Source organism: Lacerta agilis, chromosome 13, assembly GCF_009819535.1.
Source record: "Lacerta agilis isolate rLacAgi1 chromosome 13, rLacAgi1.pri, whole genome shotgun sequence".
Lineage (NCBI taxonomy): Eukaryota > Metazoa > Chordata > Lepidosauria > Squamata > Lacertidae > Lacerta > Lacerta agilis.
In genome coordinates, this window is record NC_046324.1 from 39,540,610 (window position 1) to 39,567,529 (window position 26,920).

A 26,920-nucleotide genomic window follows, 5' to 3' on the forward strand; every position below is an offset into this window, starting at 1 on the left:
ACCTGCTGAAAGAGTACTCAAGTAATGGAGTAGCTTTACCCACTGAGGCTGGTTTCTAGCTCTCTCTGAATGGAGAGGCTGAAAAGGCTTCTTGTTTGGCATGGGACTTTCCCTGGGAAATGGTAGATATTCCTGGTACCTGGTGTCATTCTTCTGCTCCACTTTAACTCCTGGCTTGGCTCCTGTCCCAATCTGATGACTGCCCAACATCTCAGCCCTGAGAATCTCCTGCCTCCTGTTTGCTTACCATATTGCTCCCAATTTTCTGTTATAACCAGAAACCTGCAGAATTTTAATTCAGGTTTAGTTCCTGTTCAGGTTTGTTTTGCTTCAAAAAAGGAAATAAATAAAAAGCTATGGATAAAAGCAGGATGAATTCTGGATAAACTAGTCATCTGGAGGGGACCTGTGTTTCCCTGTGTTTCAGGAAATAGCTCACTTACCTGCAGATCACTCTCTGTGGGTAGAATTTTTCCTTTACTTATTTCCTCCTCATGCCTGAGCATCACAACAAGCTGCTCTTCTGGAGTTAGAGGCTGGTTATCAGAATAACAGATAACTCCTGTTTCAGAGATCTGCCTATCCGGTGTCAGTAGCAAATCAAAACTGGGTGCTTCCTCTATTGCCATCACCCTGGAATTAAAAGCCGCCAGCTGAAATGGCTAAGTAACCAGAAATGACATTTTGGACAACCCCAATCCCTACTATACATTTACTGTTCTCTATGTCTCAAGCTTTCTTCTAAGTCCCCTTAGCCTGGCCTCCCCCAGCCTGGTGCCCTCCAGGTGCTCATCAGCCCCAGGTAACTTGGCCAATACTCAGGGTTGATAGGAGTTGTAGTCCAAAACATCTGGAGGACACAAGAGGGCACTGCCTTAGGCTGATGACTAAAAGCATATTGTTAGGGAAACAAATTCAGCTAGAACAAATTCTAAATAGAAAGACAGAGAGATAGAGAGATGGATAGAGATAATTGAGTGTTATTTGTTTGTTTGTTTGTTAAATATCAAGTTGGCATATACAGAGCTTTTCTACATAGACTCTATCAGCAAAATTAACTCAACAGAAACTCTCGTGTTGCACAACTTTTGTGCAAAATGCAATAAAAAGCAACATAATACATCAGAAAAGTAAAAGGGGTGGAGAGATGTATTTAAGCTTTCCTTTCTGCTCATATTATTTTATTTAATGGAAAAATGAACTCCTATAAAAACTTAGATTAACATTTACAACCAGGCAAAATAAAATATTAAATGGTTAAAGGATTAAGTGGGTTTGGGATTTGGATATCCAAAGTCATAGATTAGTGACAGAGTACATGTTCTGCATACAAAGGATACCATTGTTCTCAAGTTTGTAAGTTTATTGTTCTAGCCAAAGGCTGTGACAAACTTATCTTAGACAATAGTAGAAATAATATAATATAGAACAAACATCCATAACCTTAAAATCCATAATATTAAAAAAGACTTTGCCAAATTCCTGAGCATTAAAAAAACAATTTCCATTGTGCACCTCTGACAGCTCCAATTCTAGTATTCCCCCCCTTTTTAAATCCAATTTGTCAACGTAATGTAAGAGAGAGAAGTTACCAGAGACACCAACAAACTAAAATCCAGCTTGATTTCAGATTAAACCTCCAAAACACCACAACAATGTATAAAAAATTTATCTAACTAATTTTTCCTTATTTTCATTGCAGTCAGTGCATAGAGGGCCACTTTGTGTGTTACAAAGCTATTATTGTCACACAAAAGAAACCAAACTATTTCTGCTGGGGTGTGCCTACTTGCTTGTGTGAACAAAGGTTTCAGAAAGTGACGTCTTGCATCTCTATCTAAAGAACAGTTTAAGAGATAAGGAGTTATGTCTTCCACCTATCCACAAAGGCTATCAGGTTAACTGCATGGCTGGGGGAAAATTCTGTTTGAAATTCTGGACAGCCAGTACTACTACTACTACAACAACAACAACAAACAACAACAACAACAATAATAATAATAATATAATTTATTTATACCCCACCCATCTGGCTGGGTTTCCCCAGCCACTCTGGGCGGCTTCCAACAGAACTTTAAAATGCAATAATCTATTAAACATTAAAAGCCTCCCAAAACAGGGCTGCCTACTACTACTACTACTACTAAACTGCCCTTCATCAAAAGATCAAAAAACACAAATAGTTAAAACAAAAACAACAAAACAATAACTTCCTCCCCTTCTACAAATACATTTAAAAGACTGAAGAATATTAATCAGCCATGATCATGGGCAGGGAGAATTTCACAGCAAGCACAAGGGCCACATTCCCTTCTGTGCAACCTTCTGGGGGCCACATGCCAGTGGTGGGTGAGACTAGAGGACAAAGTGGGTGGAACAAGAAATGTAAGTTGGCAAGTATCCTTACAGACGCATGCACCTCTCTCTATCCTCCATCCAGAAAGAGACATTATCAGAGCTCAAGGATGCATTCCAGGAAGGCAAATAACACTCATGCAAAGCAGGCTAGTATAGCCTGGGAAGAAAGGGTGTGGCTTGGAGGAGGTATGACCTGGAGGGAGTCCCAAGGGTCATAGACTCCAGGAGGGCTCCCGAGCCTGAGGCTCAGTATTCCTATCATACAGGTATTTGATTAAAGGGCGGTGAAAGGACACTGCAGCACATAAGACGGAAACACTGAATTGCTGTGCGGCTGTGAAAAGCATGGAGAAGCCAACATTAGAGTCTCGTATGACAGCAGTTGGAAAATGGCCCCAAACAGCTCAAATATAAAACATTATCTTGCCACTATACGCAGGATGTGAGCCACTTTTCCTGGATGAAATTAGACCTATGCAACAACCAACCAGCAAGTAATGAAGAGATAATTACTGCTTGGAACTTGCAAGTCTTAATGATAGCCTTTGATGTATCTCAAAAGTGAACACTTTGATAGACGGAATAATATTGTAAGCAAGTGCCCAAACATGGGTGTGTGCAGCTATCTGCTGCTACCTGTGTGCATAAATCTGTGTGCTTGAAAATAATTTAAAAGCTACCCAACAAAAGAACCCATAAGGAGCAATAGAGGGGAGGAGGATTTCCCCTGTTTTCAAATGTAGAGTCTTATGGGGCTTGAACCAACCCTGTGTAAGGTCTATGGGTAATATTTAACTACATTTTTCTCACAGCAGACCCACTGAAATTAATGAACATGGCTACATTCGGCCCATTAATTTTACTGAGTCCACTCTGAGAAAACGTAGTTGAATGCCACCCTGTGCAACCTACAAATCCAGATCTTTTGCTGTGCGGGAGGCCTCTATCACAATCTCTACTCTACATTTAGCTCTGTGCTGGAAATATTCTGTCCTGCAGCGAGCCCTTTGCTCCCCATTTGTTAGATTTGTTCTGAGATGTCAAACCAGCCAGTGGGCTGGTCAAGATCTGAGCACTTTAAGAGGAACCATTATATCTTTAAAGCACATTTGAAGCACATTATCCATGTCAAAGAATACGGGGCACTGTAATTGGTTAAGGGTTGCTGGAAATTGTTGTTCTAAGGGGCAAACTGGAGTGCCCAGAATTCTAGGAGGGAAAGAATGTGCTTTGAATGTGCTTTAAAGTTGCAGCGTCTATGCAGCCCGGAATTATTTTCTTCCCTTGCTCCTCGGTTTTTCATTGCTGCGTGCTCTTAGCTGCCTGAGATAAAGAGCTAATTTCTGGTATGTGTTACCTGGGTGAGAGAAGGAACTGGAAGAAATATGTGAACATCACACATGAGCAAGTTAACCCATCATGAGATGGGTTTCTGGCTTATGGTATACTGGGAGCAAGCACCCTGCACACTAAAGCATACTGATCAGTTATTCTGATGATCCTCTTCCTCGGTGTGAATAGCAGAAACAATCCAGGAAGTTGTATTTTGCTGCCAAACAAAGAAGCTATTCCCCCCAGCCTCCCGTCAGTGGTGGACTTTGGGGTCTCAAATTTCAACAGTGCTCTGTGCAGTGCTAAAGTTTGGCACGTGCCTCCGTCCCCCGTTTTTCACCTTCCATTCTACATCATAGTTGCGGTGCCCCTGAGGCTCTGCACCCAGTGCAACCGAACCGGTTGTGCCCCCCTAAATCCGCCTCTGCTCCCTCACTGGCAGCTGAATCTTTATTCAATACTGGTGATGAGATCATCTCCTCCCCTGTAGCTGGGGAGCATCAGGGTAGTTTAAGGCAAGGAGTCGCTTGAAAGCTTATGGAACAACAACTATCACCCAAGTCCCTAAGTATCCATCAGATAAATGCACACACAGCTTATAAACTACACAATACCTGTCATAGTCATCAGCAACGTTTTCTGATGAAAGTTTTTTCTTCTTCTCAGAGGGAGCATATTCTTTTCGAGCTATATGACTTGGTCAAGGAAAAAAAAACACTAGTCAAAAAAGGAAAAGACTAGTCCAGATTTGGGGACTCTTGAGCTTTGCAAATTCTACCCAATCTGCACCTCCCAAACTTATGTGTTGATTTGAACTTAAGTTCCCAGCTTTTGTACTTCCTTTTGTACTTTTGTCCTTAAAATGCGGCAAATGACTAGGAGAACAGTTCAAAATACATAAAATTTTAATCTGCTAATTTTAATGTGATTTTTAAAAAATTGCTTAATGGGGAACAGAGCAGACATATGTACACAAGCAAAAGGGAACCAAACTGGAAATAAACAAAACAGAGCCAAAATATGCATGTGTCTATTTATTAAACACAGGACTATCCATTTGCTTATAAAGCAGGCTGGTGAGTTTGTTTGTTTTTTTATATATAACAAAAGAGGCACAAAGGGGAGTGAAACAAACTCATACGCTCCCCTTCCTAACCTTGTTCTGATACCAGCCCAGTAGTGGCTGGTACTCCTTGGGACTGGTAGGGTGGAAGGCAAGGAGGCCACCAGTAGGTGGTGCCAGAGCTGATATCAGGAAGAGCCATTCTCTAGATTAGTTTTAAGTAAGAAGGCAGGTGGGGGGGGGGGGCTGAGAGCAGATTGAGGCTGGTGGAGAAGTGCCCCATTCACCCTAATGGACAAGCATCCACTAAAATGAGACGGGTGTTTGTGTGCTAAAAGCAGCTAAAGATGGTCAGCAGGCTTCATGCCACACAGAAAGGTACTACTTTCTCAGCAGGGAAATACAGGAACTTCTATTATACCTGCAATTCCCCACACCACTAGGAAATAGCAGCTGGGGGTGGCGCAATTTAGGTGAAGAAAATGGCATAGAGGAAAGAGGTGAAGAGCCTCAATCACTGCAACTTTCCAGATCAAATGCAAGTAGCCCAGCCCTCGCTGTCGTTCACTTCTCCCTCTCACTGGACAGAAAGCACAGATGCATTTAGTGTTTTTATTTTTAAAATAATGGGGGAAATAAGCATGAGACTCCCAGCATAACAAGCTGTTTGGCTGACAACAATATCTGAGTTGCTTTCACATCAAAAAATGTTTGCAGACCTTGCAGTTGCTAGAAGAGTGTCACGGAATATCAGCAGTCATTGGTAAGAGAAGGAAGATGTCCCTTTTATTTCTGTTACCCACCACACCACCCAGGCCCATCAGTACCCAGCACCCTTGGACACCTGCCTGGATGGTAATAGGGCTCCCTGACTCAAAAGTCTGAGCTGCAATTTAAAATTTCCCAGAATGATTGGGGCACTTTGGGAAACTTAAATTGCTTACTCATAGGTGCTTGGCTACTGAAGCCAAGAAAACCCCACAGCCGAAGGCTCAGCAAGATGGGAAGGGGCATGGAAAACACAAGAAGAGCCGCACTGGATCAGGCCAATGGCCCATCAAGTCCAGCATCTTGTTGTCCAGGCCAACCAGATGCTTATGGGAACACTGCAAGAAGGATCTGAGTGCACCAGTGTTCCCCAAACACATTGGAGCACTTTGCTAAGGGAATGCTCAGACATAGACTTCTCCCTGATGGCATCACCAATAGCTGGGTGTGCAAAGCACTGCTAGCATCAGTGCTGTAGTGGAACAGCAGCACAGCAGAGTGCAGTACCCAGTGGCCATACTTTTTCTCAAAGCAGGAGTGGTGGTGTCATCTACTGTGGTAGAGTTTTTCTACATATATACACACCATACATTTAAAGTGTATTTAAAGCACATTCTCCACCTCAAATAATCCTGGGAACAGTAGCTTAAGGGTGCTAGGAACTGTAGCTCTCTGAGGGGTAAACTACAGTTCCCAGAATTCTTTAATGGGATATGGTTTAAATACAGTATATGGTGCATAGGCAGCCTTTGGCAGTGTTTGTAGAATGCTCTTCACAGAGACGCTTGCCTGGCGCCCTCATTACATATCATTAGGCACCAGGCGAAAATGTTTCTCTTCAACCAGGTGTTCAGCTAATTAACATTCTATGGCTTTTTAAATGTGTTTGTGGAAGGGAGGTTATCAGTTTTTGTATGTATTTTGAATTTTCATTTTATATTTTTCTGTTGTTAACCGCCTTGGTTCTTCAAATGAAGGGTGATATACAAATTTAATTAATAACAACAACAACAACAACAACAACAACAACAACAACAAAATAAAAAAAATTCTTTCCAGTAGCACCTTAGAGACCAACTAAGTTTGTTCTTGGTATGAGCTTTCATGTGCATGCACACTTCCTTCAGATACGTGCACACGAGAGCTCATACCAAGAACAAACTTAGTTGGTCTGTGCCAACACATACAGAACAGCTTTGCCAGACAAAAAGACAGGAAGATAAACAAGCATTTGACAAGAGACACAAGCCTGTTTTCAAACACATAGGATACGTGGAGAATGTCTTGTGGTCCTAGTTGGCTTTCTTGCCTTTAAAGGTGAAACTATCTTACGCAGATCTTTCATCTTCAAGTTCTGTGCAGTGAGGGTATAATTATTGGCAATGGAGTTGCTGGGGCTCCGGTAATGACGCTGCTCTTTAAAGGGAGCTGCCAAAGTCCAGGATGCTCTTTGCATCAGAGAAGGGTAAAAGCTGCTATTTTGGATCATCTGAAATGGAGTGGGATGGGGAGGTAAAAATAACAGTTTATATTCTGTTGTGCTAGCCGGCAATTTCTTTAACTGATATAAGGTAATGACAGTGGAGGCTAGTGCCCATTGGGACTGGGTAGGGCAGAAGTCAGGAAGACCAACAGTAGGGGGCACCATATCAAATTGCTGATTGAGCTAGAGTCAACGGTAGATGAAGCCAACTATTTCTGGTTTTGCCCCTATTATCTTCCCCGCTGAATTGTACCAAGAGCACCACTGAGACAATGAGACTGACAATCAGTGCTGCTCACTGGACTAGTTGTAAATAAAAAGGTAGGCAGGTGCAGGGACGGACTTAGGTAATATGGCAACCTGAGCGAGGGCAAAATTTGGTGCCCCCATTATGGTTACTAATATTGCACATTCAGAAGCAATAGAATGAATAAAAACTGAAATAAAAATTGTCCAGTCCAAAAATATGGTTCAAAAGCTTTACTAACAGAAATTGCTTCAAAACAAACATGAAACAAATAATGTTACATCCAAATAATCACATAATATCATGTGCTGATACCTGCACAGGTAGAACATCTTAGAAATATGAAATAACTTCATTCAGAGCTGAAATCAAAGCTCTCTTTCCAATACAGTCTCCATTAACTTGAGGCTGTGTTCCTAGAGAGAACCATTTGCACATCCTTTCTTCTCTAGTGCCTCAGAACAAACACCTAACTCACACACCCAAAATGGACACATGAATATCTCATGTGATCCAACTTAAACAGCTTGTGGGAGCTAGCAGAGATATGGTACATTCTCAGTTAATCAGCACACGTCAAGCTCTCTGAGAGCTTTTGTTTTAGCTCAATGGAACTTTCCAAACCATGTGTCAGGGAACTGGCCTCAGCCCCGAGGGAAGACGGGAAGTGTCTTCGATGTATAGAGAGTGTATAGAGAGCCCCGACACCTCCTCAGCAGCAATACCTCTCCAAGCGGGTAGAGCAACTCCTCCTCTGGCGGGGAGGGGCAGGGAACAAGCAGTCTGGAGAGGCAGCGGCTTGGGGATGTTGCCGGGAGCCCCAGCGCGTCCTGCAACATTTGCTCAGAGGGGAGCACGCCTGATTCTGCTAGTGACTGATACAGTTATGTTTTTCAGCTCTCTGCTTTGTAAATAGCTTAGCGCAATAAAACTGTTAAAAGACAGTTCAGATTCATGCCTGCTTACTCGTGAGCAACCCAAGGCACACCTGACACCATGCTATGTTTTTAGCAGTACACATACAGACATATACAGAGTTATTTTCCATTTCAACGTACAGTTAAACAATTATACTTAATACCCCTAAATATTTTTTTATTTTCACAATAATTCCTTTTGGTACAGTTCTTTTTCAGATCTTCTCAGTACGTAACCATATAAATATGTTTGTTATTGTTTTTGTTATTTTGCACCCCCTTGGCTCAGCACCCTGTGGAGGGAACTGCCTGTGCCGCCTTAAATCTGGTGTTGGCAGGTGGGGGCTGGCTGAGAACATATTGAGCTTGGTGGGGCAGTGCCTCATCTGCCCTGCAGGACTAGCTTCCATTGGACACTTCCAGTATCACAGACCAGTGAATGGGCAATGTTGAGAGTGGGAAGGAGGGGGCCCACTGAATTCATTTTGCCCAAGCTCCTCTGCATCCTATACTGCATTTAACAAACCCAATGCACAGCCTGCTAACAGACTGATTGGGTACAGCTCACACATTATTAGGCCAGTGGATTCTACAAATACACATCAGTTATTATATATTATGGCCAAAGTTTGTAAGACAGGTCAGAGGGAAGCCAGCAAAATCACAATGCCCCACTGTGGAATGGGTTGTCTATGCCTGCCCAGACTTTAGCCCACAAGTCAGGCAGGCACACACAAAACCATTGCAAAGAGGCATCCAAGAGAAACTTCTTCCCTTCCTTTCTTTACTATGAGTCAGCCATGCTTATCTATCTGATGTTACTCTGGCTCCAATTGCACTCCCACCACAACTGTTTGAATCCATGTACATACAACATTATTCACAATGCAGAACTATTCTGTTGTTTCTTGAGAAATGCAACTGTTTGATGCACATCCTCATAAAGCACATTTCATTTGGAACCAATCACTTGTAGCCATGCTTTATGAAGAACAACGAAACCATGCTTTATTAAGAATATTTCTCCTGTAGGATCTGGAACCCTGACTCGCAACACAAAGAACCTGCCTTCCCAGATTACCACTCATCTCCCATAAGCAATGCCTGATGGTGCCTTAATAGATGTAACCCAGTGGGCAGTATAAGAAGCTTATACATACCTGATACAGTTCAGAGGGGTCTTCTGCAGCCAAACGTGGCAAAGGTGGCAACTCTGGTATTTGTTTGGCATGGCTCATATTATAGATAGAATCATTCTGTTCCTAGGAATCATTAAAAAGGAAAAAAGTAATGTGTTAAGAAAGCCTATAGGACTAGACAGATATACAAAGCCCATCTAGATACAGTCGTGGATGGGGACCATTGGGATTGATAAGGCAGAAGGCAGGGAAGCCAACAGTAGGTGAAGCCAGGGCTAATGATAGGCTCAGCAAGACCCAATGACAGAGCCAATGAATTCTAGTTTTGCCCTCCATCCTTCTCCTTGCTGAGACTACAAAGGGGGGAGCCAACAACAGTCAGGACTGCTCTTTTGGAAATGGAGTGGGGTACAGAGGGAAAATAGCACTTGTGCTAGCCAGCAATTTCCTTGACTGAAATAAGTGGCGGTTGGTGCCCATTGAAGCTGGTAGAGCAGAAGTCATGGAGGTCAAATGTAGGAGGCTGGCTGAGCTACAGCCAATGATAGATAGAGCCAACTAATTCTGGTTTTGTCTCTATTCTCCTCCCTTCTGAAATCTACAAGAGCAACACTGAGACTAAGGGCAGGGAGGCTGACAGTCAGAGCCACCTTCTGGAGTGATTGTAAGGGGAAAAAAGCAGGCAGGTGGAAGCTAGCTGAGGGCAGATGGAAGTTCTGCACTGCTGCCTAGGAGTTGTGTATGACACATCAGTATCAAAACATCTGTGAAATCCTGAATTATGTATATATCATAATTGAATGGTGGACATAATTAAACACAAAACACAAGCTGCTTATAGTGCTCATAATTTTCAATTTGAACAGTACTAATTGGTATTCTAAAAAAGCTCTGTGTATAATTGTCTTCTTCTTCACACACACTCAGGTAAAAATTCTTACCAAGGTTATAAGCAACCATCCCGGCTCAATCACTTCAGAGTGCAGAAGTGGGCTCTTATGATTGAATGTTTATTCACACATTTTTTAAAAAGAAGCTCTTTGCATTGGGGGGGGGGGCGCGGACTCCTGAGGGTTCAGACCAAAGGCCCATCTTCCTGGAAGCTCACAAGCAGGGCACAAATGCAACTGTCATCCCTAGCTGCTTTTCTGTAGCAACTGACATTTCAAGATACGCTGCCTCTGATGAAGCTTCCTCATAATATAGAGGTTCCATTTAATTATTACAGCCACTGACAGTTCTCCATAAACTTGTCTAATCCCATTTTAAATCCATCTAATCAGCAGCCATCCACACATCCTGGGGCTGTTAATTATCCACAAATTAATTATGTGCTCTGTGAAGAAGTATTTTCTTCTTTCCTGTGTTGATTCTACTGCCCATCAAATTCACCACGTCACCACAACAAGTTCAATATTAAGGGAGCCCTGTTTAAGGAAGCTTTGAATAGCTGAAGGACTATTGTATTTAAATATTTTGTTGGAAGCCGCCCAGAGTGGCTGGGGAAACCCAGCCAGATGGGTGGGGTATAAATAATAAATTATTATTATTATTATTATTATTATTATTATTATTATTATTATTATTATGGGACTACAGTTCCCATCAGTCCAACGGCCATGCTGGCTGCAGCTGATCATAGTTTCAAGCATCTGGAGGTTGGCAAAGGCTACAACAAGAAAACATTGTGATCTATATATTCCATCTTTCATACATCATGGAACTCAAGGCAGGTTACATTAAAAAAATTTATTCATCCAATTTCTAAACCACTCTACACCAGTTGTGCTACCAGTTCAGTTTACAGCACCAACATCACTATGATAAAAACACTAAAAAGCAACCCAAAAATATAAAACCAGCTTAAAGAGAAACCATATAAATGGATGGCCTGAAATCCAAGAAGGCAGCAGCAACACATCCATTCAGACCATTCCTTGGGTCCATCCATGCCCTGATGCGCTAGTTTCCAGTGGGAAGAGCTATTATTACTACTGTTATTAAGGATGTGCATATGATCACCTGAGATCCCACTGGAAATCTAAAACAGTGTAATCCATATGCACATGGAAAACTTGTCTTATATTTTGCCCAGTACTGTCTACCCTTAGGAAGAACTTCTTGACAGTATACAACCTGCTCAGAGGTGGAGTACACTGCCTAGCAAGGGGTGGACTCTCCTTCATTAGGTAGAGTCTGGATGGCTACCTCCATCAGCAGTGGTTGGGCTAGATGGCCACTGAGGTTCCTTCCACCCCTGTGATTCTAGAATTGGCAGCAGCATTCCAGGGTCTCAAGCAGAGAAAGGTCTTTTACCAACCTCTGGAACCCAACTCTTAGTTCCTCTTGCCAAAGTGTTTAAGCAGGAGCTAATCAATATGCAGAGACAGATGCTACTAAAAACTAATCATTTTGAAGCTGCTCTTTCTTCCAGACATGTACACTGGATAAGCCTATTCCCTAAACTAATACTTTCCAGCTTATTATACCTGACAGCAGCATACTTCGCAAAAGGAGGGAACTCTCACCAATATTTAATCCCACAAAGCATCTGAACTCCGAATTCAGCAGCAAGAATAATTAAGTACCCCTAACCAGAAAAGGAAGGGCTTCACACAATATTTTCAAATCCCTTTCAGCTTACTGTCTTCATCCCAAGGTCCAAACACAGTCAAATCACATACACTTACCCTTGTAATCTTGGCAGCTTCTCTTGGATTCATTGTGAATGTGTATTTGGCTCCAGCTGCTTTTGGATTGCTTCAAAAGTACTTGTGAGATGTGTATCTTTCCTACAATAAATTCTTAGCTAACACTTTGCTCTAAGCACCTAGAAACACAGAGATTAGGGAATAGTTTCAGGATCCATATTAAATTCAAAATCCTGTGAGGCTGTTATTCTAAGTACCGGTATACTGTATTTTCCCAACATCCTTTCAAGCCGCCAACTGGAAATAAAAGAGACTTCCATCTTCTTTCTATCTAAGCTTGCCAAATCTATGCCTTCTATCCTAGTAATGATTTATCCTGGTGCTGATTTTTCTTGGCAGAAGTTCCAGAGTCTTTCAGTCCCCCCTGCTCAAATTTTTTTACCACTTGTGACTTTTTAACACTGCCAGAACTCCAAATGTCCACCTGATCTGTACTTCTCACCCTCTGCCATTTTGTCATCTCTGCTCTTGGCTTATTTTTTTTAAAAAAATAATAATAAAAACTTGCTCGCTTTCTCTCCAAGCTCCTTTTCTTTTTCCAACTTCTTGCCACTTCTTCTTCCTGCTGTTTTAATTCTCCTATCAAATCTGATCCCAACCCCCCCCCCAGCACCTTTTGTAGAATAGTTGGAAACAGGGCAAATTCACACACTTTTAGAGAAGGGAGCTGGACATTAATGCACTCCCAGAGTGATTATGAGAAAGCAAAGTGGACCCTGGCCTGTTCTGCCCTTCCCAACACCCTTACTGAGTGCACATTAAGGGATCAGGGAAAGGGGAGTGGGTATACTTCTACCTGTTGCTGCCCTAGTTACCTGCCTCTGTGCCTGGTGGCTGCTTGCACCTCAGAAAGAACTTCTATAACACTCTCACTTCTCAGTCTGGGTAGCCAAGGTGACAGCATTATTGTCACTAGGCAACGTAGAATGACTCCTCTCTCCCTTCCCTTCTCTTCCAGCTCACCCCCCCCCCCCAATCTACCCAGTTGGCTGGAACAGCAGCTTTTTCTAGTCCTGATCTCTTTCAGCTGCTGTTTGTGAAGGACAGTTACAACTGAAAGTCCCATTGATGTGGTAGGATGGATTATTAACTCAATGCAGAGCTGAGAGGAGAGTTGAATCAACAGGATGGCAGGGAAACTTAACACTTCAGGATGGGGGAATATTTAGTTGTGTAAATTCTGCTAATGCAGAAGACTGCTGCTTGGCTGATAAGTAGAACAGCCTGATGCAACCATGTGTCACCAGTCCTGATAGTTCTGCATTGGCTGGCACTGTGCTACCAAGCCCAATTCAAGGTGTCAGCAGTCCTAGCTTATTAAACTAGCCCTAAATGGCTTTTGACCCAAGTACCAAGTGACTCCACCAATTATCAGTCATCTTGGGTCCTACAATTAATTGGCAAGGGAGGTTGTCGGTGCCACCACCTCTGTCTGCTACCCAGTTGGCACTGACGAGCGACAGGGCTTTCTTGGCTGTGATTCCCTCCTTGGTGAGGTATGCCTGTTTTCCTCATTGCTGGTTTTCAGGAAGAATTTAAAAAACATTCCTGTTTGCCCAGATATTTGATGGCTGAGAGATACTTGCCCATGACAACCATGGAAGTCATAACTGTGCGGGTATGTGATTGCTTCTAAATGCTTTTAGCTGGTTTGCCCTCTATTTGAAGGACAGTCTTATTTGAAGGTGCCCTCTATTTGAAGGTCAAAACTGACTCCAAATATGGTTTAAATATTTTAAAGCCCTAAGTAGAGGCTGGGGTACCTTGACGTTGCCCATGGTCAAAAGTAAGCATCCCGACAAGAGACTGAGCAGCCACACCTGAGCACAGCCTTCTCCGTTAGAGTGAGATGTGTTGTATTTCTATTTAAATTTTTGTAATAATTATATACATATAAATTAGAATATGCCTTTTTTGCAAATCTATTCCATTTTTGTTGATGCACTTCCTCTTTGGGCGCAACATGTAAGCAGCCAACTTAATGTGCATATTTTATCACAACTTATGTGTATATAAAGGGTATGCAGCATGTATACTTATGTGTGTACAGACACACATACACACACACACACACTTCCAAAGCCTACTGAATCCTTTTTCTTTTTATCCCCACACTTCAACTCAAGTCAGATTTTGCCATTTTGATTTTTCTTCTTTGTACCTTGCAAACCGCTTACAGCCGAGGCATGCAAAATGTTCAAATATACAGATCTACTTGTGGAAGATATACCTATGCACACGTGCACGTGCCCACTGGTCTCTTACGAATCGGGTTGTTTGCCAGTGATTCGTGTTTTAGGCGGGGACCTAACGAAGGAATCCTCCTTTGCTAATTTCCTTAAAACGCGTGAGGCGTTTCACCAGCTTCAGTTGGTTTTCAAAAAGTACTGTATATTAACCGTGCCCTGCCCTGCAACCTTACAAACTGCCATTAAAAAAAAAATTACCATTTCTACACGCGCGCGCACATTTAAAAAAAAGAAAAAAAGGTTACGCATATCCTTCCCTCTATATACACTTTTCCCCCCTCACAGAAAAGCACCTTGCTAGAATATCGACTGGGGGGGGGGGTGAGTTGTCTGTGTGTATATTTTATCGGCTGCCTGGAGGCGGCGGGAAGGAAGCGCCCGTGGATGAAGACGAGAGAGGGGAGCTTGGTGCTCGCTCGGCCCGGCAGGGAGACGAGCCAGGCTGAGGCGGCGAGGCGGACACGAGGACCGCCCGCTCCTCTTCGCCGGGCGCTGCTGCTGCTGCTGCTTCTTTGTAGGCCCTGACGGGAGAGGCGGGCCCGGCCTCCTCAGGGCGCGGCCCGGCGGCTCATCCGCGGGAGGAGCGACGCCGGCGGGAGAGAGAGAATGAAGCGGGAGGGCCGCTGCGGCGCTCGAGCCGGGCTGAGGTAGGAGGTCCGGGAAGGGAAGTCGTATATAGGGCCGCTTGCTGGCCTCCGGAGGCCTTAACCTCATTGGAGGAAAGAAAGCGAGGCCCTCTTCTAACTCCCACTCCATCGGGTCAGTTCTAGAGCGGGGTGGCAGACGAGGGGCTCTCGTGACTTCATGGCCTTGGAGCAGAGATTCAACAAGGGCAGCTCTCCCGAATATCGTACACACCCACACAACTCCGTGCTCTGTGGGAAAGCTAGCAGGCGGAAATTCAACAGGGCAGCGTGGTTTCTCTCTCTCTCTCTCTCTGTCCCCCAATATTTCACTCTGGCCACCGGATGGGAACGGGATGCTCATCATACGCTGCAACTTGTCCTGTCTCGCCCGCCCCTGTTGAGCCCCGATTTTGTTGCTCTTTGGGAGGTGGCTTTTAAACATTTTAGGTCGTTTAACTTTTCAGATGTCGGCTGCTCTTAACCTTCCTCAGCTCTGTGCGCCTTTGTCACCACATTTTTAGGTTCCTAGTCTTCAACCTTTTCAGAACCAGGACACCCCCACCCCACCCACCCCCTTGCTTTAACCCGAACGTGCATTTGGCCACGGGGACCCATTTGATAATTTTTTGCCATGTGTTAGCATGGTGGAAGTGCTTCTGCTTGCGACCAACCTTGGATCAGGCCGCGATCCACTCGTGGGTCCAGACCCACCAGTTGAAGACTAGGGATTTAGGTGAATGAATGTGTCACCAGAGCTTTGTGTAGCGTGCAACCTTCCCCCGTCCAACTGCACAGGATACTTTAACCTGTGATGGCTTATTATCAGAAAAGTATGGCTGCGTTTGTTTATTTTATTTTATTTTTTAAATTTACTATACAGTACTGTATTACTAGCCAGCAAAACAAATACTGCCTTGGCTTGTGGATCAGCGAAGGGAGAGGCTTATTGCAGAGTGAATGGATACAACAGATGTACTAGATTTCAGCAAAGTGTCATTTGCTGGGGCAACTCAGCCAGTAACTTTTGATATGAGAAGAGGGGTGTTATAAGTTTGCCATGCTAGGACTTAACCTTTAAAGCCCTCAACAGGGCTTGGCATGCAAATACCCAAAGGAATGCCTCTTTCCAGACTCATTTCCTCAAACTTAAGGTGTTGTTAAGCGTCTCCTGAGGTTGTCGTGGTGCGTTTTTTAAATAGTGGAAGGAGCAACTGGTGATAATACCGTAGTTTGAGGACTGAGAGGGAGATACTGGAATGATTGCAAGCAGAAAAGATGGGTGCAAGTAGATTGGATGAGCTAGGCCCAGTGTTAGAAACGGAAATCTAAAAACTTATTTGCCATATCGCCCTGTAAACCTAAGTTACAGCTGCACTAACAGAATGTTTAGGCGCTTTAAAAAAAAAAAAACAAGTTTACAAAGCTGAAAATGAATTGTGTGTATTGTCGGCTCCAGCTAAAATCTGACTCACGCCATAGCAAGTACGGGGCGGGGGGGGGTACTGTTTTTGTTTGTTACTATATTACCGGTATATATTTTTGTGTTTTTATGTTGTAAATTGTCCTGTGATCCTCGGGTAAAGGACAGTGTAGAAATTTAATACAGTAAATAGTAATAGGTATTGTTTGATTTGTGTACATGCAAGACAGAATTTGAGTGGTGTGTGTTATTTGAGTGAGTTTTGTATTGTGTGAGGCTGTGTACACACCATACATTTAAAGCATATGTTGTCTCCCCCAATAATCCTGGAATGTGTAGTTTGTTAAGGGTGCTGAGACTTGTAGTTCTGTGATGGGTAAACTGCAGTTCCTGGGGGAAGTCATATGCTTTAAATGTGCTTTACATGTATCGTGTGTATGCAGGCTGAGTCAGGATGTGCTTCGGCAAGAAAGAGGCTGAAGAGAGATAGTTTAAATTGTTTTTGAAAACTATGCTACTAAAGTTTCACTTTGGGGAATGTTTTTTTTTTAATTGTGTTGTATGGTACTTCTTCAATTTCATTTGTTTGTTATATATGCATATTGTATTTTGCAAGCACTACCTTAGTGTTAAGTTCCATTTAAATACAGTGGTACCTTGGTTTATGAACTTAATCCGTTCCGTAAGTCCGTTCTTAAACCAAAGCCATTCTTAAATTTAGGCGCGCTTTCCCTAATGAGGCCTTCCGCTGCCGGTGCCCTTCCACCATTCAGCTTCACTTATTAGACCGAGGTAAAGTTCGCTAACCGGAACACTACTTCCGGTTTTGCAGAGTTCGTATACCGAATAGTTCGTAAACAGGGCTGTTCTTAAACTGAGGTACCACTGTATATGTAATAAATAAGATCTTTTGTTGAGTCTCTTCTTCGGGTGCCTTCCCTAGTGGGAGGTGCATCATAGAGTTACAAAGAAAATGACCTTTTCAGTGCTGGAGCCAGAAGTATGACTGGTGCCAAAATGAGACTTACTTCTGATTAAACATATTGTACATTATTACTACTCATATTATGCTAAGGGTGGGTTTCCTGTGCCTCTCCATCCTTTTGCTTTGTTTGGTCAATCTGGAAGATGACACCCTGAAAACTCCTGCATGGCAGCCCTTCATACAAATAAAACAAGATTGTTTGTTTATCACAAATTATTGTTCCGTGGATGGTATATGTCTATAGGTGTATTTATTACCAAATAAATGAAGAATCGTTAAGAATTAAGAGGACCAGCTATATTTAAGCCTTCTGCTCCTCCTCTTATTCCAATGTTTAGTTTAAATACAGTATTTTCAGATTAAAACCTACCTTTATAGTTAGGAGTATTTTAGTGTATAACTATTTATTTGAGTAAATAGTTATTTCAAGGGACACGGGTGGCGATGTGGTCTAAACCACAGAGCCTAGGGCTTCCAGATCAGAAGGTCAGCAGTTCGAATCCCCATGACAGGGTTAGCTCCCGTTGTTCGGTCCCTGCTTCTGCCAACCTAGCAGTTTGAAAGCACGTCAAAGTGCAAGTAGATAAATAGGTTCTGCAAGCCAACCACATGTTCTGACTGTGAGCTATTGTCCATCCCTCTCTGATACTTGATCACTGAAAACTATTCCTTTTGTAAACACGAGGAATTATTTAGCGTAGTGCTAAGCTAAAGTCGCAAAGTAGAGTACAGTACTAGTCAACGGAGGTGGTACTGTGGGACGGGGGTGGCACTGTGGTCTAAAACACTGAGCCTCTTGGGCTTGCTGATCAGAAGATCAGTGGTTCGAATCCCCACATCGGGGTGAGCTCCCATTGCTCGGTCCCTGCTCCTGCCAACCTAGCAGTTCAAAAGCACATCAAAGTGCAAGTAGATAAATAGGTACCACTCTGGTGGGAAGGCAAACGGCGTTTCCGTGTGCTGCTCTGATTCGCCAGAAGTGGCTTAGTCATGCTGGCTACATGACCCAGAAGCTGTCTGTGGACAAACGCCGGCTCCCTCAGCCAGTAAAGCGAGATGAGCGCCGCATCCCCAGTCGTCCACGACTGGACTTAACGGTCAAGGGTCCCTTTACCTTTACCTTTACCTTTATTTATTTGAAACGCCGAACAATGCAGCAACAACAAATAGTTAACAATACCCGGTGTACTTCACTTTCCACTTTAAGCTCAAAATGTGTGCACACATAAGTTTAACCCAAGATGTTCCACCATCTTTGTAATGTTTCCATTGACCTCCCTATCCAAAAATGTTTCTGAGTGCTAGCGGATATTAGGCACTTGGTATAAAAATAGTATAATTAGAAAAATAATAGTTCATTTCTTCTCTTTCTTTCTTAAGATTTGGTGCTTAAAAATGCACTGATTTATTTATAGCACGATTCAATATTTGACCTAAAAGCGGCATCATGTCCAAAGAAATGAAAGAACTCCAGAAAGGGTGGCACTCAGTCATGGAAACTGTTCATAGCAACCCACATGTGAGTTATGAATTTTGTCATTCTATTATGATACTTTTTCTTGTCTTTGAAGGTTGTCTCAATTACAATTGCACTGCAGGTTTTTAGAAAGTGATTTTGAGCCAGTTGGTATAGTGGCTAGAGTGTTGGATAAGTACACAGATTGGGAACCTCTGGCCTGTGGGCCAAACTTGGCTCACCAAGTCTCGCCATTTGGCCCATGAGACTGTTTTGGGAAAGCCATGCTGACCCACCCAAGGATTCCAGTAGTATAGAATATCATAATGGGGTTGGGCTGGGCAGCAGCCCCATGAGAACTAAGCATTCTTAGTATGCATGGGATGCTGATAATTTGTTGAAGAAAAGGAAGCCAAACACTAGGAGGCAAAGTGGAATGGAATATTGTTGTGGAGGGCATCCTGGTATACATAGTACAGAGACAACAGAAAGGACTCTCCACCAGCTTTTAGTCAGAGAACATTATTTTTGCCTGTGTTCTGTAGCTCAGAAGCCTCCACTAGCCTTTGCTCTAAGAGACATTGTGACTTCAATTCTCCTATATAAACAAGGTTTCACCTTCACAAAATCGGTCAAGAGCCTTGTTCTAAATGGATTTGCCACATAATACCTTCTTTTTAATGGGTTCCCCGTCCCTTTGTGCTTGAGGCAAGATGCAGGTTCTGGGGGTGACCAGTGTCATACTTAATAGGATAGCCCCAATGCATTATTAAAACTTTCTGCTGTAGAGTGAGAACGCTGATCTCTGAATTACTCCTCTTTCCTGTTTTCACCTTCAGAAGAAACCTGCAAATTAAATCTCCAGTTCTAGTTTTAGCTCCTGTATTTGCACGACACTCACCAGCTTTTTATAAAAAAAACAAACAGAGAACAATAGCCACCTTTCTGCACTGACACACATCAGAGGAAAATGTCTTCAATTGCATGCAGGATAGAACTTGTCAAGCTTTCATGTAGGCTTTCACATGTTTTGGACTACAATTCCCATCAGCCCCATCTAGCATTACTGAGCTAGCTGGGAATTTTGGGAGGGCACCAGATTGGGGAAGGCTGTTCTAGACAGACTACCATATTTTTCCGTGTATAAGACACCCCCTACTTTGGGGGACTCCAAATTAAGAAAACATCCCTTAGCACTACCTGTGAATAAGACAAGCCCCAATTTTAAACCTAATTTTTTGGTTAAAAAAAATCCTAGTCTTACACACAGAAAAATATGGTAATATTCATAGCATGAGCAGATTTGTCTATTAATACTGTATTGCTAAGTAAGTGATTTCTTCTTGAAGTAACTTCACTTCCCAGAATTGTTTGTTTGTTTGTTAATTTGCTTAGGATAGTGAAACCTTTCTTCTTTTTCACTTTATGTTGCAGGTTGTTGCTTTTATGAACTCTCGAGTTGGCCAGTACTTAGATGACCATCCTTTCGTTGCACTGTCACTGTTGGTCTTCATTGCAGCATCTGCAATTCCAGTTGCATTCTTTCTGGTTTTTGTTGTTGCCACAACTGTAATTGCCTGCATTGGAGTGATTGTCATGGAAGGTATTCTGTTTTGTTGTTGTTTTTATGCTGTAAGCTGGTGGAATTCCACCCAGGGACTGGTTATGGCTCAGTGTTAGACAACATGCTTTGCATGCAGAAAGTGTGTTTCAGTTTTCAGGTAGGGCTGAAAACGTCCCCTGTCTGAAACTCTGGGGGGCTACTGCCAGCTAGAGAAGGCGATAACAGATGATAATGATGGTGCTGATGATGATGGTGTGATAATTTATTAATACCCCGCCCATCTGGCTGGGCAGCTCCCAACCAAATATTAAAAACACAGTACAGCATTAAACATTAAAAACTTCCCTAAACATATAATTGTAGAGTTGGAAGGGACCCCAAGTCATCTAGTCCAAACCCTTTGTAACACAGGAGTCACACAGCTAAAGAATCCCTGGCAGATAGCTATCCAACCTCATGTTAAAAAACCTCCCATGAATGAGAGTCCACCACCTTCTGGGGGATTCTGTTCCACTGTCAAACATACATCAACATGCCTGCATATCACGGATGATTTGTGTTTTGGGAAATCCCTTCCCATATGAAATGTATATATCTTGGAAGTGCTGACTTGAACACTGTGCCATGTTTAAAATCCTCTTACTGAAGCATAGAATCTTATCTCTGGGGAAGATAATTATATTGCCCAGATGCTTCTGAAAACTTGTCTTATTCTTATCCTCAGAGGTAAATGTTTCTATATGAATTTCCTCCTCTGTAGTATTTAAGATAGGGTGAGCCAGCTCACGGTTCACAGAACGCATGGAAACATAAGAACCACCTGGCTGGATCAGGCCTTGTAGTCATCTGGTCCACCACTCTGTTCTCACTGTGAACAACTGGGCACCCATGGGAAGCCTGCAAGCTGAACCTGAATGCAACAGTACACTCCCCACCTGCAATTCACAGAATCTGGTATTCAGGGGCATACTGTCTCCAACAGTGGGGGTAGAACATAGCTATTGTGGCTTGTAGCATTTTCTGTGTCAGGTTGGGTGAACAAGGTACCAAAAACAGGTTCTTCTGTAGCTGGGTACACATGATACTGGCAAACCTCGCTCCCATAAGGATATGTGAGGACAGCAATGTACCTGTGCTACATAAGAAGTGGAGCTAGACGTGCTGGCTTTTTTTAAAAAAAAAAACATTCCCCCCCCCCATTCAGAGATAATAAATTACCTCCTTCACCTCCTTTCCGAATGAAAGGTGCACCTGATAGTCAAGAAATAGGACCTCTGATGCTGCTTTAGACCTGGCAAGAGGCTCCTCTCTAGGAGTCAAGAAAAGAGAAGTCACCCCAGTTTACTAGATGAGCAGTTAGGCATTATGTTATGGGCTACTCTTGTAGAACATGTAGAACTAACTAATTAGTCCACCCTATAAAGCCATAAACAGAGATATAAATATATGTGATGGACATGTGTAGAGGTATCAGTGTTCTGGGATCAAGCTTTCAATGAAATGGATAAAATTACTCAATAATCTTCTTAATAAAGACCCCAGATCTTGCTCTACAAAATTTAGTTTCAGATGATAATGTGGACTTGAGAGATAACCCCCTGATAGGATACTTACCTGGTAACTGCACATGACTACTGCCACTTTTTAGAAGGATCTTAAAGCAGTTAATTTAACAGCTTGGTACAAAAGGATTTGGCAGATAACCCTAATAGAGAAATGTACATGTAAACTGAGAATCAGCTAAAGGAAATAAACATAGAAACTCGTTTGTGAAGGACTGATGAAGCTTTATCACTTAAAAAGATATTTGACAATAAATGGAAAATCCCTCTGTATTTGTTTTCTGTTTTTCTGAATTTTGTTTTCTCTTTTTCTGAATTTAAATACTGTAACTCTGCATTATGGGGAAATTGTGTGCACACAGAAGCCTACTGGAAATTTTTGTTTATGATTTTGTTCAGTTAGTTGCGGTCTTGATTTTGTAATAGTCTTAAATTTTTGATTAGTCATATTTGTTATTCAACTTTAAAAACCACAAAAAAGAAAGAGAACAAACTGCTTTTTGTTCTTGGCAGGTTTTGTAATCTCGTTGGGAGGACTCACCCTGCTGTGTGTTCTTGGTGGATTGGGCATGCTGTCACTGGCGGTGTCTGGAGTGCTCAGTGTTTGTTACATGTCTCTTACTACTCTGCTCAGCTACTGGCCCACTCCAGAGTAAGTGTCCACAGACCCTATCACGAGGAATTGTGTTTCTGATATACTGTAATAACAATTATAATTTTGTTAGGGCGGGAGGCATTTATTTTAGAAGTCATCCAGACAGACTTTCCTGTGGGCGGTTGCCTCACCTTGCCTCATGACTGGGCCAGCCCTGTCCTGGGGGTACTTAAGTTAAACTCATTATGTGTGGAGAAAGTGTAAATGAGCTCTCCCATGGCCCCCATCTTAGCTTTTTTGTGTGTCATTGTACATTGCGCACCCTGCCCATATATAAGTAATGCTATTACCAGATCTGCTTGTGTGTGAATCTGTACCTGGCATGCATGTTCACGAAAGCAACCCTTGGGGGACCTTTCCTGGAGAAAACTGTGCGCTGTAGATGCCATTGCAGTAGACGTAATTACCTTAGGAATACCACTGTTGCCTTGTTTATTTGGAGAAATTGGCAAGGAACAGCAAATGCCAACCTATGTGAATATAATCTTCATTTTCATAAAATGATGGACAGCAATCACAAAGGCTTTGCAGCTTGAAGCCCTGGTTCAGAAAGATAGAATAGCAAGCTGGTTCATTGTTCTAAATTACACAGGCTACCCAAACTAACATTGCCTGGACCATAAGTTGAAATAGTTTCTATTAATGATATGGAGATAGCTGGAGAAACCCCCTGCGTGGCATGTAAGTGAGCAGTAGGGAGCTAGACAGAAAGCAGTGGACACCTGAATGCACCAGGGAGGAAAACTCAAATACAATGAGCGGGGTTTGAGCAAGCACAATTAATTATTGCTTATTAATGCTAATTAAAGGCATCTGGTTGCATTAAATATGGTAGAGATACTGGGGAATGGTTAGCTTGTGCATATAATCATTCATCACATTCACTGTTGTGAGGAATCTCCCCTGTAGACCAGTTACTATAGTCATGCTATTTGGTGGGGATCTCTGGAGCTTCCCCTGCTATAAGTTACTTCAGCTACCACCACTTCCTCTGATTCCTTGTAACAGCACCATGCTCAGAGCAGAGCCAAACTAAACACTTAATTCTCAACTTGCTCTAATCATACGTACACTCCAGCTGTTCCTGTTTTCCAGAAATGCCCCAGGTACAGACCACTGATAAATCAGTATCTGTATTTTCCCTCTTGGAGTGCCTTTTCAAAGACATTAGTCTGCAGTCTTCGGGCCCTCCATCCTAGGTCTCAAGAAGTGAAATCTCTTAAGTGTGTGTAACTAATGCGCACGCACGTAACAGCATGAGCATGAACATAAAGCACACTGCAGGCTGTTTCATGCTACTAAAGCTCAGCTGGAAACTTGGATGGAATTGAAAAGAGACATATTCATGGAGGATAGGGCTATCAGGATGCACTGTAGCATTCAGAGGCAGTATGCCTCTCAGTGCCTCCTGCTGGGGAGCAAGAGCAGGAGAGAGTGATGGGTCTCCTACCTTGCTTCAGTTAGGTCCACAGAACAGTATTTAGCCTTCTGTTCTTCCAAATAACTGAGTATGTAGTCAAAAGTGAGTCAGAATGATTGTAAGGAGATACTGTAGTAACTTCTGTAAGGGCCTAGTCAGATGTTCTGAAGGCTTGGTAAGAGCCTTTAGACAAGGCTGCATGCTGTATCTTTTTAAAAAAATGGGATTGCAATCTTGCACTCAGTACACAGCTAATGAAGAAGCACTATGTAAGGGGTTACATTATAGTGCCACCATCAGCCTGCTTTTGTTACTGCTAAGCTGTTTAGGATCACATTTGCTCTTGCAGCAGAGAGGAGAACAGAATAGTATGCACACTTCTTCAGATACCACGAAAGCTCATACCAAGAACAAACTCAGTTGGTCTCTATGGTGCTACTGGAAAGAATTTTCTATTTTGTTTCGACTATGGCAGACCAACACGGCTACCCACCTGTAACAGAATAGTAGTAATAGTAATAGTAATAGTAATAATAGCAATAGAATAAATAAATAAATCTCCGCCCACCCCAGCCACTCTGGGCAGCTCCCAACAGAATATTAAAAACAAGATGAAACATCAAACACTAAAAACTTCCCTAAACAAGGCTGCCTTCAGATGTCTTCTAAAAGTCAGATAGTTGTTTATTTCCTTACATCTGATGGGAAGGTGTTCCACAGGGCAGGAACCACTATCAAGAAGGCCCTCTGCCTGGTTCCCTGTAACCTCACTTCTCGCAGGGAGGGAACTGCCAGAAGGCCCTCGGCACTGGACCTCAGTGTCTGGGCTGAACAATGGGGGTGGAGATGCTCCTTCGGGTATACTGGGCCAAAGCTGTATACTGCTTTAATTTCACAGTAAAAAACTACATATGTATGTCACCAGTTGCAGTACTCGGTGCAGCTGCCATGTCAAGATCTGAACCTTTGGTTTGACCAACGTTAAGCACCAGAACTCCTGAACTGAATTACGTGTCAGATGTACCCCAGTGCACCTTATTAATCTGTTTCTAGTTTGTGCTTTGCCTTTAGCCATACATTCTGCTGTCATGGTTATTGCTGCAGAGCCATCTCTCGTGACAAGGATGCTGCTGCTTATGAAGCCTAAGGCAATCATTCCACACAAATAGGGAATCATACCTAAAGTTGGAACTACTTTTCAAAATGATACTGCTAAAATGGCATTGTCATCCCTCTCTTAAAGCCAAAATAGGTGAAATTGTCCTCTATTGAAAAGCGTTTTGAAGATCTAAGGAGAGACAATAATGAGAATTGTTCTGAAAATTCTGAATAATAGGCATGCTATGGTACTTGGATTTGTGTGAGCCATGAAATCAGAAATCTGAAGTGTTGTTTCCCCCCCCCTTCTCTCTCCCCCAGCAGTCTGTCAAAGAAAGAAATAGCTAATGGAAGCAGGTTTCTGCCCAGCAACCCTCCTGCCTTAGACCAAGATGATGCTAATAAGAAGACTGAATAAATTTGACTGGTGCTTCCAAACACTTCCAAGAGCAGCACTTTTTTAAAAATGCAGATTTTTTGAAGCAATTGTTACATTTTCATGACTACTTGCCTGTCAGAACGCTCAAGTCTTGGTTTCTGGGGTGGTAGTGATAAGAACAGTGAATAAATTGGATTGGTGCTTGGAATTGCCTCCTTCAGTAGCACTTAAAAATGTAGAGTTTTGAGCTGTTACATTCTTGAAATGTTTACCTGTCAGAATGGTTTATTGTTTCTGGGACCTGGAGACCAGTTTTCCTTCCGGTTGTCATTATAATGACTGAACCTTCATTAAATGTGTGGTCATGTGCTGGACAACTCAGCCACTATAGAACAAGGTCCCATTCTCTTCCTCCATGTTTATCTCCCATGTAGGTCAGTGGATATTTTGTGTGAGAGGGAGTACTGCTGGTCTTACAGCTTGTTCAACTTAGAGCATGAAACCCTTCTAACTAACAGGAAGTAAAATTAAACAGTGCCGGTAATAGTACTTTTTTGAATGTGGAAAAAGACATTCAAGCCTTTAAAAAAATCTTACAACATCCATTGTAATAATCGACCTAGTACCTTGTCAAAGATACAGATGGAAAACAAGTAGTTAAAGGGTATATCTCTTTAAGTGTCGGTTTTGTTTTGTTTTTTAATAGCTTTAGCACTTTGGTTGTGTTTTAAATTATTCAGAAGTGATATACGTCTAGTTTGGTCTTTCTCATGTTTTCCAGAGGTTTGGGGCTTAGCAGAATACCTGACAGTTACGCATTGTGCCTTATTTTATGTGGGTGTTTCAAAATTAATGTATTTCAGACCAGGTGTTTTCATGCGTGCTCAAACATTTATTTTTTGTAATAATTGCAACACTTTTTTGTCTTGCTTAACTGGTAATGCCATTGTAAAACATACTTTGCCACTAAACAGCTACTTGTTTGTCCAACTTGTCTCTGTTTGCCTTTGTATTTTTGGAGCAATTTGCACCACCAGTGAATGTGAGTGTGTACATATATGAGAAAGAGACTGTTAATAACCAGCTAAAACCCATATTTGATATGTGTGTTTGGTCCAAACCCAGACCTCTTCTACCAAGGACCCAGTGGCACCTGCCACTGCCACAGCTTATTTTCAGTTGTGTCCGCGACAAAAACCTTTGGGATTTAGTGTCAGGAGTATAATGTATTCCTGGACACAGCAGAGTTAGACGCAGCCTTTCTGGAAGCTTCTGGCTGTTGTGAAATTGACTAGACAGCTCAACGCAGGAACTCAGCAACTCACTGGATAACTATATGCAGTATTTATTGATTGAAGCAACTAGCATCCATAAGTTACTATTTACAGACTTTACAAAATAAAAGAAACAAAACATAAAATCTTTTCCTCTCTCTGTCTCTCTCTCTCTCTCATCAACCTAACGCCACACACCAGCACCTACCACACC

The 26,920-nt window shown here is 42.5% G+C and overlaps 1 protein-coding gene across 2 annotated transcripts; it reads left to right on the forward strand.

Annotated features, from left to right (window-relative positions):
* The first annotated feature begins 12,993 nt into the window (after positions 1 to 12,993).
* On the forward strand, positions 12,994 to 25,640 carry TMEM159 (transmembrane protein 159). Of its 2 annotated transcripts, none has more exons than XM_033167309.1 (5): positions 12,994 to 13,091; positions 18,679 to 18,817; positions 20,189 to 20,357; positions 22,394 to 22,532; positions 25,375 to 25,640. In XM_033167309.1, exons 2-5 carry the CDS (start codon positions 18,746 to 18,748, stop codon positions 25,469 to 25,471), a joined length of 477 nt encoding a protein of 158 aa, XP_033023200.1. In that variant the 5' UTR covers positions 12,994 to 13,091; positions 18,679 to 18,745; the 3' UTR covers positions 25,472 to 25,640. The 2 variants fall into 2 exon arrangements, with proteins under 2 accessions (XP_033023200.1, XP_033023199.1); XM_033167308.1 differs by lacking the exon at positions 12,994 to 13,091 and adding an exon at positions 14,787 to 14,914.
* Positions 25,641 to 26,920: the final 1,280 nt, after the last annotated feature.

Bases quoted from the DNA above. Each gene is read 5' to 3' on its own strand.
- TMEM159 (XM_033167309.1), top strand. From the start codon at position 18,746: ATGTCCAAAGAAATGAAAGAACTCCAGAAAGGGTGGCACTCAGTCATG. The intron at 18,818-20,188 runs GTGAGTTATGAA...TTTATGTTGCAG, and splicing joins CTGTTCATAGCAACCCACAT to GTTGTTGCTTTTATGAACTC. The intron at 22,533-25,374 runs GTAAGTGTCCAC...TCTCTCCCCCAG, and splicing joins AGCTACTGGCCCACTCCAGA to CAGTCTGTCAAAGAAAGAAA.